Source organism: Lichenostomus cassidix, chromosome 8, assembly GCF_008360975.1.
Source record: "Lichenostomus cassidix isolate B80296 chromosome 8, HeHo_3.0, whole genome shotgun sequence".
Taxonomy (NCBI): domain Eukaryota; kingdom Metazoa; phylum Chordata; class Aves; order Passeriformes; family Meliphagidae; genus Lichenostomus; species Lichenostomus cassidix.
In genome coordinates, this window is record NC_139489.1 from 15753629 (window position 1) to 15770518 (window position 16890).

At 38.8% G+C, this 16890-nt stretch overlaps 1 protein-coding gene across 1 annotated transcript in view; it reads right to left on the bottom strand.

The window, feature by feature from the left end:
• TGFBR3 (transforming growth factor beta receptor 3) overlaps positions 1-16890 on the bottom strand; it is a 114008-nt gene that overhangs the window by 37275 nt on the left and 59843 nt on the right. Inside the window, exon 4 of the mRNA XM_085068051.1 lies at positions 10595-10732. Within this exon, the coding sequence (XP_084924177.1) occupies positions 10595-10732 (138 nt within the window). The remainder of the gene's footprint in view (positions 1-10594; positions 10733-16890) is intronic.

Here is a 16890-nt window from a genome sequence, read left to right on the forward strand (position 1 = left end):
TACTAGGAAAGGAGAGGAACCAGTTATCTCTATAATGTATTTAGTAAAGAGCATTCACTTTGTACTTTCACCAGGGACTGATTTCACAAAGCTCTCTACAATGCTCCTAACACATCAAATTCTGTGTAAATTCAAAGCATACAGTCTCAGAGGGTGCCACTGACACAGCACAAGCCAGGTCATGCCAGACTGTGCACAGAGCACCTCTTAGAAATGCAGGCTTTTATATCAGAGACATATGGGACATTTTCATAGAGCTTTGGCCTAACTAGAAAAATCTCCCATGCATGAAAATTGCAGGATTTAAGGACTTAAAGAGTGATTATTTTGCAGGAATATTGAATAGATGTTGGCATTCCACTCTCAGAGACAAACAGTTTATCCAGTAAGTACAGTAGTTGGTTTTCATTTACACATTGTTTCTAGTTTTGTTTTTTTTTTTTATGGTCAGCATCAGGGTAAAGCAGCATCAGTGTGTCTTTTAAGACATTTGAGGACAGCATGAGAGAAAATATTATTCCTTCTAAATAACAACCAAAGAAATGCATTACCTTGGAATAATACATTTTTGCTGTATTTTCCATTTGAGAAGTTAAATGTACTCTAACACAACAGCTGTCTTCCTCAGAATACACTTGGTTTTTCATTTATTACTAATTAAAACCTGAAAACCTTTTTCATCATCCTGCAGCATGACAAATGTCTTCCTGAGGGACAGATCCTATCAAAGTTACCAAGTCCTATGAGAGAGGAACCAACAGACAGAGAGCAGAGCAACTAAAAATTCTGGCACGAGCATCCTCACTAAGTGATCATACAGTAAACATCTTTAAATAAACATGAAGCTTATTATATTTATTTTTTTTAATCACATACTAAAGTCTGTTTGAAATGCTGGTTCCACTACCCAGGTTTTAGAAAGGGCTGCAGAGTTCTGCTCTGCTTGCCAATGTTGGGATTTTTACTACACGGACCTAAGGCAAGATTAAGTGAGCCAAGCACGTTATTTGTTCTGGAAAGAATTCAACAGACCCTTCCAAAAAAGGCAACCATCACTGTTTCAACACCTGCCTTGGACATTAACTACTTACTCTTCAGAACAAATTGAAAGTAGCTCTAACACGCTTAGAATAACCTAAAGCATTAAAGTCAAATAATGGTTTAAATATTTGAGAATACACTGATTTTTATCTGGGCACTAATTACACCTTAATTGAGTGATTAAGAGACTGCTGCCACAGACACTTATCTCCTTCCTTCATCTCCTTCAGTGGTTACTTTCTGAGGTTGCAGAGTGGAAAAAGTGCCCCAGCTCTATTTCTTCCAGTTGTTGTAAGGACATGAAAAGGGACTGCATCAGAAACATCCTCTGCTGCTAAATACACCTACATGTCCTGTCACACATCTGAGGCTAAATGAAGAATCTGGACATGGAAAATCCACTTGCAAGACCAAAAGACACTGAGCGTGGCCACTAACCACAGCAAGGGCCACAGTTCAAAGGGCTGTTCCTCAGTCAGAGGAAATGAGGATTAAGTAGAGTATATTGAAAATTTGCTACCAAAACCTGAGTATTCCAGCAAAGAACAAAACACATTTAGGAACATATTTTGGTTACACACACTACTACCCTTCTGACCACTGGGGACAATGGAGCCTGAAATTTTCTTTGCACCATACCAAGGCAAGGAAACATGCACCCCTCATGCTGGAGGGACAAAACAAAAATAGCCTTCCTACACCCCTTAAGAAAGTTTCCAGTCTGAATAAAACTGCCCTTGCAAGGCTGCTATGGTAGCTCAGGACATCAGCTACCTGGCAGAAGTGCCAAATGTTGTAAATTACTTTTCCCCAAAGGGAATAATTCTCAGAATCAAACCTGAGTCATGTCAAATATATACAGTGGTGAGTGTGAATACTGCACACACAAAATAGCATATTCTGTTTCTCATTTCAACTATTTCCTTCTCTGCTTTTAAATGTTTATTGCCTTTTTTTCTTCTTTGAATCTGATCCAGGCGGATATTTACTTTGCTTTATAACATTTCAAGTATTTAACATAGTTATAATTCAGAACTCCCAAGTAGGAAGCAAATTCATGATTTAGCCTTGAGAGAGAGAGGTAGGCACCTCCCAGGAGATGACTCAGAATACTAAGTGTCCACAGCCACACAGCATGGACCAATCCCTCCCCTCACATCAACAGCTACACCACTACCAACAAGGGCCTGCCAGCACAAGTGACTGACTAATCCACCCCTAAAGCCATGATTTAGGCCAATATAGTAAGAGGGGAAAAAGCAGCATCCTTCATATTTTTATCTGAGCTACACAGTATCAGACCTGTGGTGGAACACATAGGAGAGAAGTATATCTGCTCAGAATAAAGTTAAATTTGAACCAACTATCAGAGCAGCTCACATGCGAAACAGTCAGCTTGTGTTTTTTGATACTTTGGTGTACTTTCATCTTTTTGCAGAGGAAAAATAAAGCTGTGGATGGAGAAATATCAGGTATTCCAAAACACAAAAATGTATCTTTTGTTGTTCTTAAATCCATACACAACATACTGTAATCATCAAGAGAACAATCCTCTTCAGCAAGTGAGTAAGAAACATGCTGCTTCTGAAATTACATGCAACATTTGTGAATTGTCTATCAACTTTGTATAGTCCTCACCAACCACAGAGGTGTAATATTTTCAGGCAATAATGAAATTTTTCATTTTCAGTTTAGTGTTCTCAAGACCACATACAGCCATTACAAAATTCCACTTCCAGCTCTCACATTTTTGAAAACATACACATAAGAGAAACATTACCTTAATTACATTTTAGATTTTAATTCAACTTCCTAGGAGATGCTCAGTTTGGCAGCTACCAAAGATCCTTATATGATTAAGGCTGCTCAGTGTTTTCTCAGGATGAAAGCAGACCCTCATCAAATCAGAGAGCAGACTCTTGCACACTTTTTCTGATAGGAAAAAGATCCTGGGATTTTCTATCAAAGCTGAAACTGTGTCAAATCAAGTGCAACTTTCAAAAACCCTGCGCAACAGTTACTAGAACGATAAAGAAACAAACAAAATCCATGTAAAGGGGCTATCTGTTCCCAAAGTTTAGGGCTCAGCAGGAGTTTATTAACTGCCCACAGGTAATTGTCTGCTCATCTCACATTAGTTTAACAGTATCTTAATAGACTCAACACTGGTTTGATATGAGCAAAACAAAGTACCACAAGCTTTTCCAGGGATTCTGTTTCAAGTTAGACTCAATATAGTGGAAGAAGTGGAGGGGAGAATTAAAACGTATCTATGCAACCACAGCTATAGTTTCCACTGGAACCAGTGACTCAGTAACACAACCTGTTGTGATTTATTATCTCTACGTCACTAACACCAGTAGTCTGCCAAAATCCACTGCCTGCTTCTGTAAACTTCCACTGGCTAAGCCTCCTGTTTACTGAAGCAAGCAAATAAAGGAAGGAGCCATGAGCATACAGAAAAGACTACCACAGGTGCCTGTTCCAGGTCCTTCAGCCTCCTGCAAGATTGGTTTGGGAATACACCTCAACCACTAAATGCCAGAATATTCTTTGTTTCCTTACTCTTGCAGCCTGGATTAACTTTAAGTCCACATTTTCCTGACTACCAGCTGTCTTGGTTCTGAAAGTGATGGGTCTGGGCTCCTGGAGGGACCAGGAGAAGGAGGAATGCTTAGGATCAGTCAGAGGCAGCAATGAGCAGGATCAGCAGGAGATACATGAGGCAGCATCCTCCAGATGTGGTCTATCCACACTCTTAACACAAGTTTTGTTTGGAGCAATGACCCACAAAGTCAGTGCACTCTCAAAGCTGAAACAAACACCAAACAATAAAACTTGAGTTTTGGAAGATGTCTTAAGTCACATGGGATCTGGTACAAACTCCGTGACACTCTTAGCAAACCAGGCTCCCAAAAAACTGCAGGCCTTTGAAATCCCATGAAAGAAGGCACAAGGACCTGGCTGAAATTTACTGGCAAGTTGGTATTTCTGCAATATTTTTGCCCAAACCAAAGTGATTACAGTGAAAGCAGATGATACCTATGCATCATAAAATTTCCTTTTTTTGGGACATCATACATACAGGATTTTTTTACCATACTATGCATATTAATTTCATGTACTATACCTTGCTTCCTAAGCCAGAAATATCACTTCTCTTCTGCAATGTCTTAGTGAAGCAAGCTTTGAATGGAAGAGAAACCCTCAAACCCCTAGATACTTAAAGATGCCCTAATAGGGTTATTGTACTCAAACTTCTTTCACATGCATAATTTTCAAGCATGTATTTACTACCCCGTCATTTTCTGCCATTCCTACTGCTGACAAAATCCTTCCCCTCTTTTGCCAAGAATGTAAGAATCACCACCATATGTAGCTTGAGGTCCCGCTAATATTTCTGAGAGTAACCCACTCATATAGACCTCAGAAAAGCAGTATTTTGCCATGGTTGAATCATGTCAGGAGTCAAAGTCTGCAAGGGAATCTACTATTGAGAAAAGCATAGTAAGAGTCACTTTACTAAACACTGCTTTTAATTAGACACATAATGCTATTTTTCACATATTTTCAAAAGGCAAGGAAACAGCGTGAGGAAGGGAAGGCAGAATATGAACTCTTCCAAGTGGAAAAGGGCAACTACAGGATTATTTCCAGCTCCTGCGTAGAACTATGAAGATTTAAAAAAAAAAAAACAAACTCGGGATTCTACAGAAATTTAAGTGTCCTTTTAAATTCCTCTTCACACTGTTACACAACATTGAAAATGTACTGCTTTTACTTTGAATAGTGAAAGGTCACTATTTATACCAAATTTATCACTAGTCATGCATTTCCTATCCTTCCTCACTCTTCTCCTAGCAGAGCACTCTGTTCACATCTGGGTCTGTTTAACCAGTGATTGGAAATTTAGCCTCCTGATTTCCCGTTAAATACTAGGCACAGGAAAACAAATAGCACTTGTTTTTCAGTGAGTTTTGTCAGTCATCCAAATCTAGTGCAAACCATAGAACAGCCTGTGGTTTGGTGGCAGTGACCCAAAATATGTGCACCATATTTTCATTAAGTGAGAGGAATAAACCAGCAATTGGCTGAAGTAATAAGAACATGGCTTTTTTTCTTATTAGAAATACAGAAATTACTAATAATTAAACTCTTCATTCTATTAGTCTTCTTAAAAGCTTTTATTTCATCTTTTCAATTCTCAAGCTTAGAGCAAGTGATCTGGTTTTGTATTTATCATTACTGCTCTTGCTTTCTCCGTTTTCCTACCTTAACACACACATTCACTCCTAGTTCTTGCAAGTAAGGTTATTTGTTTGCACAACTGCTTTCTTATCCATAACTCTTACTCATTCAATTGCCTGAATAACCAACTCAGAGAAAGAGCTGAAGCATTACTTCTTAAATCATATATTATATAAAATAACATATGTAGATATTTAAGAGGGGTTTGGATCTATTCTAACAGTGATTTCTAACAGGAAATCACAAAGGATTGGGACCTTTCTTTCATTGATTTAATTCTCACTACTTTCACTTGCTGAGTAAAGACATTCCTAGGCTATAAAAGCAATTGAAAAAGCTACCAAATATAAAGAAAAAAAATTACTTGCTGAGTAGCACCTATAAAACCCTCTTTCTGTGAAGTTTCATAAAACTTCTGGTTTTCTGCCAAGACATGTTCGCAATAAACTAGTTTTAGGGAAGGAGAGAAATGACGACTTGATTGGAAGGAAGGAAACTATTTTGCTGTATGAAAACTTAAAAGTGGGGAGGCGGAAGAGGTCTGGTAATGCTTTTCTGCAATACTGACCTGCAACACGATCACAGGTTAAAGCAGTTTCTACAGTGTTTGTCTAGCTTACGGAACTGTGATCTGTCATAATCTAACCAGTCTAATCACCAGTGAAGATGTCCTTCAACTTCCTCTCCCACTCCCCTTTACAATCCAATTTTGGCATTTATTCCCTGCTGAGGAAACAAAATAAAATGAGCACAGATGCCAAGCATTCCCCTTGCTGAACTGAACAGAGCTTCCCACCCATGCAGTACTCTTCAGAGTGATGAGCCCATGAACGTCTGAACAGAAAATGCCCAATTCCCAAATTGTTGTATTTTCGTGACATGTACAAATATACAATCAGACTAATATGACTACATGCACCAGTAACTGAAGTGATGATTTACAATTACTTAGGTCAGGCAGTTCATGCACTAACCCATTTCAGGTATTTTTGGATTGAAATGCCATACTAAGGTATATTTATTTTTAACACAATGAAAATAAACTCACGACTTATTTTACTAAAATTACAATAATTTTGCAGCATCACCTACTTCACCCATCAATATACAACAACTCATGCAGAGTCTGAAAATAACCCTGTCCATGCTAAATGTATTGTTAACACCACACTTGGTAGACACCTAAACACATAATTTTCTCTTTCTCCTACACACAGAGAGAAGTTTTGTCAGGCTATTATCAGGATGCCCAAAGTTTCTCTTAAGACTACTCACTAGTCTTCTTTCTGATTTATAGATGAAGAAAGCACCCCAAGAAGCAAAAGGACAACACAGGCAACAGAGTAGTGAAGAACAACTCCCCTTAGCAGCCATGTCCTGTCATGATGGCTTCCTCCAAAGTACTGTCACTCTGTAAGAATCACTGTGCTGCCATTCAGTGCTACTTTGGAAAAAACTCTTCAACACATGACATTAAAAAACCTTGATGCTAACCCAACACAAACTTTGTTTGTTTGGGGCATGCTACTTAATTTTAATGATAAGATGTCCCACTGTGAGGTTTAGCCACCAATAGACATTTTGTGAAAATGAAACCATGAGCTGTTTCCATGAAGATAAAACACATGACAAGTTGCTGAGTGAAACAATGTATATTACATGATAAAAATAAGTGCAAAACCACATATATACACCAAATCTACATTTTTATACTGAAGAAATGTTCACCAAGATGGTAATTTGTGCTTCCGCCTATATTACAACCATGCATCCAAAGCCTGGATTTTCTCCCACATTTATTTTAAACTTCTTAACTGATAGAAGACCAGGCCGAAGGCAAAAACCCAAGTTTGAACTATGTGATAAGAAGTGATAAACTCCAGCCCAACTCAGTAGTATTGTATTTTCCCGGTCTTTTGGATATGTGCTGACACAAGCTTTAAATCTCTTCATCCTTCCCTGAGGCAGCTTAGCTTTAATGGGAACTCAAGCAGTGAGTTCACAGAGTGAAGAGACCATTTTGCTAATGAGGACACTGAGAACACACAACCCTAACTACCCTCTGCTCCAGTACAACCACCATTTAAGCTTAGTGTGCATGGGTTTCTCCACCTGTACAATGCTACTTACAGCACTTGTGTTCCAATTAATCATCTGCTTATACCCTGGAATTACCTTTGTTAGAGATAGCCTTGGAACTTACAATATAATCAAGTTGTAATTTTTATTTAGTTACTTGTTTACTCAAAACACATCTCATTATAACAGTTTGAGAACTTTATTATGATAATGTACAAGGAAAGAAAAAAGCTAATATTAAAAAGAAATAAAGAGCTATGACTTCACTAATGGTTACATAATCCTTTCACTACAAACTCTGACCTGGCTCTAGCAGTGTGGTCTTTATCAGCAGCAAGTCCCAGAAGCTGTCATTTAAACTTCTTTACACTATTTATCGTTCTAACTTACGACTCAATCAATGAAATTCATTGCAATTCATACTTATATACAGTATATTAATAAAATTGTGAATGACTGTATTGTTTGAAAAGTTTGAAGGAAAAGCTGTGAAGTCAATGAATATCTTGCCTGAGGCTTCCATAGAGACAGACACAATAGTTATGACACTCCTATGGTATGCATCCCACAGATTTCTGTTTTGAGCACAGAATTCACAGGCATTAGAAAAGTTTTTTTCAAATTTGAAATCTTTGATGATTGAAAATACCCAATTTTCTGTTCTGGCTATATGTTTAAGGAGACTGAACAAGTCAGAGCCACAGAGCTAAGGATTTTTAAACAAGGGCCAACGAAGCACACACTGCAGCCCTTGGAGCTGCTATTTACAGTCCTAGGGGCAATTGTCTGGAGCTTACTGAAGGCTCTGGCACAGAGGCAGGGAACCTCTCTGGTGCTAGGGCAGAAGCAGTATGTCCCCTTGCCCCACAGCCTACCTAAATCAAGAATCCATGATTCTGAAAAGGGACAACCTTTTCCAGGACAGAGACCATTGCAGGGGTTGCAAACAACACAGCTCAACACAGGCAAACAGCTCCATGCAAAACTAAGAGCCCCTTGATCTCTATTTGGCATACTGCACTTGCCTACAGGTGCTGCTAGGACTTCCTCCACATTTTTAATGTTTTCCATACCACATGATTCTGTGCTCCTTTTTCAGAAAGCTTTTGGGAAAATAATGCATTTGTCCTTATGAGGAGAGTTGAATTGTGGAAAAGCAACAGATGATGACCACACTTAAAGTTGTTCAACCTGTAAGCTCACGGTTTATCATTCCAAGATGCCCTAGCTACTAAGAAATCGGGTTATGAAAAGTGGGAAGGCTGATGAGTCCCTGGTAAGAGACTGAAGTTAGCTTATGTTTACAGCAAAAATATTGCCTTGGGGAGAGAAGACAAAGTGAACTTTGAGAGTGAGAGAGACCACAGGGACTAAACTGGGAGAGGTAATGGTGGATCAGTACCCTGGCATTCTGCCATCTCATTCTTCAAGCTCTATGTAGGGAAGGAAAATACATAAATTCATATGGCACTTAGGGAGATCCAAAACTGTTATGGAGAGCTATTCAGATTAGGGATGGGTTAATATTGAGAGCCAGTTCACTCCCTTGCAACAAGAAGGTGAACTCCTGTATCTGCTGAGCTCATGGGCAGCAGCATTATCCCAGCACCACAGGCTGGCAGGATGGCACAATGCACCACAGCATTCAGCCCTTACCATGACCAGCAGAGACTAAGAGATACAGTTTTGAGAGGAGGGATGGGTCTCAGCAGACCACCTCTCCACTCCCAGAGCAAGGTAAGGGGAGAGGGAAAATCCTGGGTGCAGAGGAAGAACACAAACTAGCTGAAAAAGATCTAGTTGAAATGAAATGGGAGTGACGATGCATCGTAGAGGAAGTTCAAAACTAAACTGAAAATAGGTCCAAAGGTTTCTTATCTGATGAAAGATCCTACTTCTTTTGTCCATGAGAGGAATGAGGACTACTAGCACTGCTGTTCTGCAAGTTGTTCCTCAGCCATTTTCTGAGCAGACCAGAACTGTATTGGTTGCATTAAGGATATAACAGGAATGGTCAACAAGAAGATAAAAGTCACAAGTCTCCAAAACATCAATGAAAAACCCAAGATTGTGAGTACTTTAGAATAAAAACAAGCCCATGTTCTTTGCACCAATCAGTAATACACTGTACCAGAAACAGGACAGAGCCCTTCAAAGATCAAAATATCAAGGGTACTCCTACTTTTACACCTTGATGAAAGGAAAAAGAAAAACAACTCTAGAAAGTCTGCAGTGTCCAGCACGTGATAGAGCTCTTGGTGCACTTAACAGTGTCACCACCATATCAGGTCAACTGAGAGAGCAGTGTCCTTTCTCAGTGTTCTAATGCTGCACCATGGTCCATCTTCCTGTCCTGGTGATGCACACTGATACTATTAAGTTCCCACTGGGTGCTGGAGAAACAGTCTTGCCTACCACTGTCAGCTCTGCTAGAGGAGCAAAATTAAGCCCTATAAGGATACAGCTAAAAATAATCAGATGTAGTTGTGCAATTAGAGTTGAATTTAGTGAAAGCTGCAACTTTCAAAAAGACAACTCATGATTAGACATGATGTCACACATAAAAAATTTAATCCAAACAACTTGTCTGTTTCACTACAAATAGCAAACTTGAATGTCCTGGCAAACTGTAAGGACATGATTTACAAATACTAGGTAATATTTGGATCTTACAATATAAGCAGAGCTCCAGTCCTTCTGAGAAATAAAAATGACTTCATTCTGGGCTTAGCTTGGTCATTTGAATAGACCAAAGCTTCATCAGAGACATAAACCACAACTGGACATACTGAGCTCAATACATTCAAATTTTTGTTTTGGTCACAGACCACACAACTAGCATCCACTCTTAATATTTCCAATTGCTTTGAGGTTTTTGCTTTATGGTGCTACTAGACTTCCAATCAGGACTGGCAATTTGTCACAACCTCACAGCCTTTTAAACTCAAACGGCTGTTAGTATTAATAACTATACGATGTGCAGATTCTGAAAAAGTAGTTTTGCTTTCTTTTCCTTAAATTCACATAACAAATAATTGGCTACTTTTTCCAAACCGCTTTGCCCTACCACCTAACTGTTCCCCAGAGCCCTACAATGAAACTTGACCCCGTTAACTTGTTTTTTTAATCTAAGTTTGAAAAAGTTCCAAATGAATGCCATTAACTCCATGCCTTATGCAACAAGCAGCCATGATAGAGAGCAGGCCAGAGGACTGTGTACACTTACAAAGAAAACTCTTCGGATTCTAGGTGCCAGTCTTTCCGTTTTTAGCTTCCAGACCAAAGGCAAAGGAGAGTTGAGAAGAAACACCAGAGGCTTCTGGTGAATATGCACTGATGAAATTGGATTCAAATGTAACGTGACCTACAGAAAAACACAGAAATATGTGAATACTTCCTGGAATTTGAAACAATTAATCAAAGGTAATTTCTATATATATTATGACTTCTAGCATTCAAACCTCTTGACTCAAGATTATAGACTAACCTACTTCCACAAAAATCAGTCAACAGAGTACAGAGAATATAAAATATTAAATAGTTAACATTTGTGCTCTATGCTTGCAAAGCACTGCTAAAAAGAAAACCTTGGCAAATGCTGATGAAAAATAGCTTATGCAAAAGGTCAAACCACTAAGCTAAGAGTTGGAGAACAAGGAGATAAAAAGAATTGCAAAGCAAACTCTGATTTCTGGATTCTAGATGGTAGCCTGCAAAGCTGGCTTAGAGAATAAAACCTCATCTGCTAATTCTATTAAGGGCATGAATCTAGCCTACCAAACAAATAAAACTAAACAAACAAAATACAGAAGGAACAAATCCAGAAACATAAGGGATCACTACACTACTTTATGGAAGGAATTCCAGAAGAAATTTTAAGGTACACCAGGGAAAGAAAATGCCTGTGGTTCAGATACTAAAAAGGTACATAGGGCAAATGATCCCTGGAAAGTGGACATCATGGAAGTGAGGCAACTTGTTACAGGTGGCTTTGAAGAAACCAGTTTGTGGTTGCTGGAAGTCCCTCCTACCCAGCTCCTCATATCCCAGTACTGCCCTTCAGGGTTCAGTGCTGGACAAAACCATAACCAATCACATGACAGAACAGCCTGTCAGTTTTTAGCATACAACAACTTGCAATTGGTATTGCACTGTTTTTGTGGCACCTAATGAACTGTTTAAGCAGTCAGGATTTAGCCTGATACTTCATCCCATGTTATAGGAAGAAACCTTTAGTGTGCAATGGAGAGATGATCTACCACAGACTAAGCAGGGAAGCTGATGCTCCCCAGTACTGGTGACAGGCAGGTTCCCTGAAAGACAATCACAGCTCTTCCTAAAGAAAGGATAGAGGAAACAAATATGAACACAACCACCAGTTTCAGTGGTGGCAAACAGAAATAAGTACACAGGTAATTCAGAATTAATTCTGTATCCTGCTAGAGAATTTAAAAGGAAATTCAAGAGAGACAAGAGCCACTATGCATAGTTCATTGCATGATTCCTATATAGTAGCAAACAACCATTAGTTTACCACTAAAGTAAATGGAAATTCATCCAGTAAACTAACTAGATGAAACTTACGAATCAAATTGAAAACTAGGTGCCTGAAACTGTTGAAAATCTTTCCAAAATATAAAGTTGGGGTGGGGTGGTTTTGGGTTTTTTTGTTTGTTTATTGTTGGGGGGTTTTGTTTGCTTGTTTTTAAATTTTGTTTATTTTCCCTTGAAAAGTTCACCATCACTATAAAGTGAAAGCCAAGCCCTGGTCTTGGATCTGAGATACCTGGAGGACAGCAGAAAGAACTTTTTCCACTACTTAAGATCTTGCAAAAAAACTAGACAATAGCTAGGTGTGCAGAATGCACCAGATTCTGAAATGCCACTGGCTGAACATGTCTCCAGCCCCCACAGTGACAGACATCAAATCCCACATGCACACCTCTGGGAGCACCAAGGACATCCCAGTGCTCCTCTTTGTTAAGCTTGATTAAAACTTGTTGCAAAACTGAGTAAATCCATACTTGTACTAAAGCCAAGGTGCTTTAAAGAACAAGCTCCTCTCCTGGCCAGCAGCTGGGCAGTGACAGCCCTGCCTGCAGGAAGGCCAGGCAGTGCCATCTTCTGCCCTCTGCAGCCACCTCTGGCACCACCTGGCCTCTCCAGCAGAAGACACAGCGGTATTTACACATTTTATAAAGAAAACGCTGCATACCACAGACTACTGAGAACCACAGTTCTCTCATTTTCTGCCTCTAAAGAATAAAATACCTCATTGTAGGAAACTGCACAGTGTTAGTGCTCTCAATTCTAATGGGAGGATGGAGACCTGAAATGTTAAAAGGCCATGTTCTTAGCTACAGAAATTGATTTGCTGTATCAGCTATAGAGCCAAAGTAGTTCTGTTACCTAAAAGTAAAAGCAAAATTATTCATTTTACAAGGCTCCTGCTTTGTTATTCTGTCTAAAAATGGAGATGTGAAACTAAAAAGGAAAAGGTGTTTAGAACCACTATTAAATTCATTAAAATTAAAAAGCTTTCATTAATTCTTGTGGGTTTTCAGCTGTAATCACTGCTAATTACTAATAAGCTGTTTAAACTATTAAATATAATTACCTTGCTCTGGGCTTACGTTTTCTTATAAAACAATAAAAATACTGTAATCTCAGTTTAGTAAAGTAGTTCAGTTATCTTTTGCAGTTCTGATCTTGAAAATGAGTTCAAATTTTATTCTGATTTTTTTTCAGCTTCAAATGGCATAAAGTGAATTCAATGCACTTCCATGCCCAATGATAACCGGTTTCCTTTGATCCTAGATATTGATTAAATTACTTATAATATAGTTTATGAGCTTAAATAACTGAGAATAGAAGATCAGTAACAATCCTCTTGCACCAGCCAACAGGAGCACTCAGCTTGGGTTTGCACCCTGCTGTGTTTTTGTTAGAATATCAAGTCAATGTAAAAGATTTGGCTCTTATAAGAAACTTAAAAAAAAATTGCTATTTAAAACCTCCATTATTTATTAAAAGCAGGAATGATACAATACATATAACACACTCTGAAAACTTCATCTCAGAAGCAGCTAACAGCTAGGCCAAGTCCTTTGGGTAACAAGGAAATGGAGAAGTACCTCTGTTTCAACTGATCTCAGACAAATTTATTCAAAGCCAACATCTATCAGACAAAACAGATGTTTTATACTTCATGAAGATTTCTTCCTGTTGTTTTAGTCACATGAGAGAGCATGGAGTAATCATACTACCTTAGTGAGAAAATCAGAGATTCTTCACAACTGAATCTACCATCAGACACTTGGTAGTTGCTATTCACTTTTGCTTTGAAAATTAAAGATGTATTTAATACACACGTATATTATTTCCATACATGCATGGAAATAATCAACAAAGTTTGAGCTGTATACAGAAGTGGTGATGTATCTATCCATGCCTTTGGCTGAAACTGTAGGATAAGTTACACCACATAATCTAATTTTCCTACATTTCTGCCTGAAAAGTGCAGATCCTTGAGAAAAGCTACCTAACTTCAACACCAAATCAATTTTTTTCATAACTAAATTAAATGTTTCTGTGAAAATTTTTCAAATAAAGGTAATTTTGCATTATTGCACTCAGTTTGCTCATGACTAAGACAGCAACAAAACACATAATGCAAAATTCATATCCCTAGTCCTAAACCTGAGAAAGAATATAATTAATGTGACCATGCTTCTGCAGCAGCCTCCATCACTCTATTCCTTAGCTAACTGCTGGGGAGTTGGCAGCATTCAAGATCTTCATGCCAAAACCCTGCTGCCAAGCATTTGGGTTTTACCTTGCATAACTGCAGCCAGTGGGGTATCACATGGAAATTTCAGCCCAAGTACAGCAGGCATGGTCAGAACAGCTCACCAGAGGAGTGTTTATATGAGGGAGAGTGGTTTGAACTGCAGAGTCCAAGTGAAAGCCTGGACTTTGACTATGTACCAGAGATACCCACATGCCTCTCCCACTCCTGTTTCAGAGATTGAAAGACTTAACATGACTCTAAGGCATTATGAGATTATGACATTGACACAAGCACAAGTTCAACACCTTCAGCTGCACAGCACCTCCAGCATGACACCAGCTCTCTTTACCTCTGCCTTGCTAAGCCTTCTGCTGCCATCTCCATGACCTGCCTCTGCTGACTTCTGTCACGACTACCTCCATCCACAGCACTGCAGTGGAAGACTCTCATCCCTGCTTTCTCTACAGCAATCTCAAAATGTCATTTCTGCTACAGTGCCCCCACTCTGGCTCTAGTTATACCATATATTAGCTGAGTCCTAAGGGATCCCCTTCCCCCAGACACCTTTCTGTCTTATCTTAGCTCAAGAGCTATTCAAGGCTCATCCTTTCTAAAATGTCTAGACAGTTCATAGCACCTTCTAAACACAACGCAAATTAATAGGAAGATACTGGATCACTTCAAATCACCAAACAAAATGTTTCTAATTAATAGCAGAAGAGATAACTATATGTTTTCCCTTTCTTTTTGTATTTCCACTGGCAAAATCTGTATTACTGAATATTTATGCAAAGCCTTGCCCAGAAACTCCATCAGAAACTAATCCTACATCTGTCCAGTGCTGTACAGAAGGCTTTGAAGACATGGTGTGAAACTCTGAACTCACTGAACTCTGTGGTAAAATTCCTAACTTTTTTCTGAAACTCCCATATAAGTTAAAAAAAAATTTAAAAAAGCAGGGATCCAAAAATAGACATTCTCCATCCATGCCTAAATGTTCAAAGAAGCTTATAAAATACAAACATTTTGTATTCTCCACAACATACTACCTCAGTCAAAGCCTTCTGCATCTCCAGCAGCTCCGTGACCAGTTTGGTCAAACACCACCAAAAGAAAATGAAATCAGAATCATTAAACGGACTTGGGCATTTTTAGATGTAAAATTTAAAAAGCAGCTGTTACTACTTTGCCCATGTTATTTTAAAAACATGTTAAGAGACAGCACATTAACCAAGCAGACAGCAGGACAACAGTACAGGAAAATAAGTCAATGTGGTCCAGCACATTCCTCAGTCCCAGTGAAGGGCTCATTTGATCACTGAGCTGTTGCACAGCCAGCATTTTCATTGTGCAATCAACAGCTAGGCCAGACCTTCTGGACATGTGTGTCAGCAATGGTCCTCTCAGCAAGGCTCCACTTCAGCAGCTGTCTGTCAGAGGAAGCTCCCTTTCCAGACTCATGTCTAGCCCCCTTTGGCATGCATTCCAAATAATAAATGCAATATATGCAAATAATATTGCATTTATTATATGCAAATAATACATGACTAACTTGTGAGGAATACAACAATTTGGCCATAGGTGAAAATTATAGACTAAAGCTATTCTGAAAATCTTAAAACAAAACCTATACATTCATCTTTCAAAAGCATCTAAGTATTACTGGGATATGAACCACAGAGAAGTTGTGTCCTGTGTGTTAGAATGCATTTTTCCATTCATAGGTGCAACGTCCATCAACCCTTTGCTGGCATGGCTCAGCCACTGGCTCTGTACAGGCTCATGCTGGTCCCTCCTGTCTGCACATTCTGCACACAGTTCCTTTAAGGTCTCCAGCAGCAGCAAGGTTAAGGCAGCTGCAGAGGTTTCTGTCCCCAGAGATCACAGTTGCATGGAAGGCTGAGTATCACCACAGAAACCAACTACAAAAACAGTCTATGGGCTCCTGCCCTGCTACTCTGGTAAAGCAATTTGTACTACGTGAAAGGCAAGGACACAAATGCTGAAACCTGATCAAAGTAAATGCTGCTGTTAAAGTACCATTTTGTTTTGCTGACTTCAAGGCATCAAATCACAGTCTCTATGTTTTGTTCTAAAAAGATGAAAGTTAAGTGCCAAGGATTTGTAAGGTTGAATTAACTATTCCAGCATGAAGACCTCTAGATAAATTCATAGCACATTTTCCAAAACAGCCATTACAAATCTGTGCTAATAAGCCAGGACAAAATATGCTGTGCTGTATTGAATTACACTGCCTAGGCTTAGACAGCTGTTCTCTAAAAAAGGAGAAAAAAAGAATTTTAACTCTCAGATCCCATAAGCACATTTTCTTACATACAAGTGATGCAGTAAAGACAGATTTATGATACCTTAACTCATTACTTTGCTGCAAAGATTAAATTGACTCATTCAAAGAACGCAAAATTTAGAGCTGAAATCTGAAAATTTATACCTATCCCTGCCCTAAGTGTTCTCACTCTTTGCTAATTCAACATTTATAGGACATAATTTATTCTCGTATTGCAAGTCAAAGAAATTACTATGAAGAAACTTATTTTTACAGTTCACTTGTGTCTATCAATACAGGAGATTTGGAATTTCTTCTTCAAGAAGATACATCTTGCCTCTGAAATTCACTTGAAAAAATATAAATTTGGTACACCAGCCAGAATAGAATTCAGTCCAGGATTAAACCATTAATCCACCTCAAATGGTGAGATCTGGTACTTGCA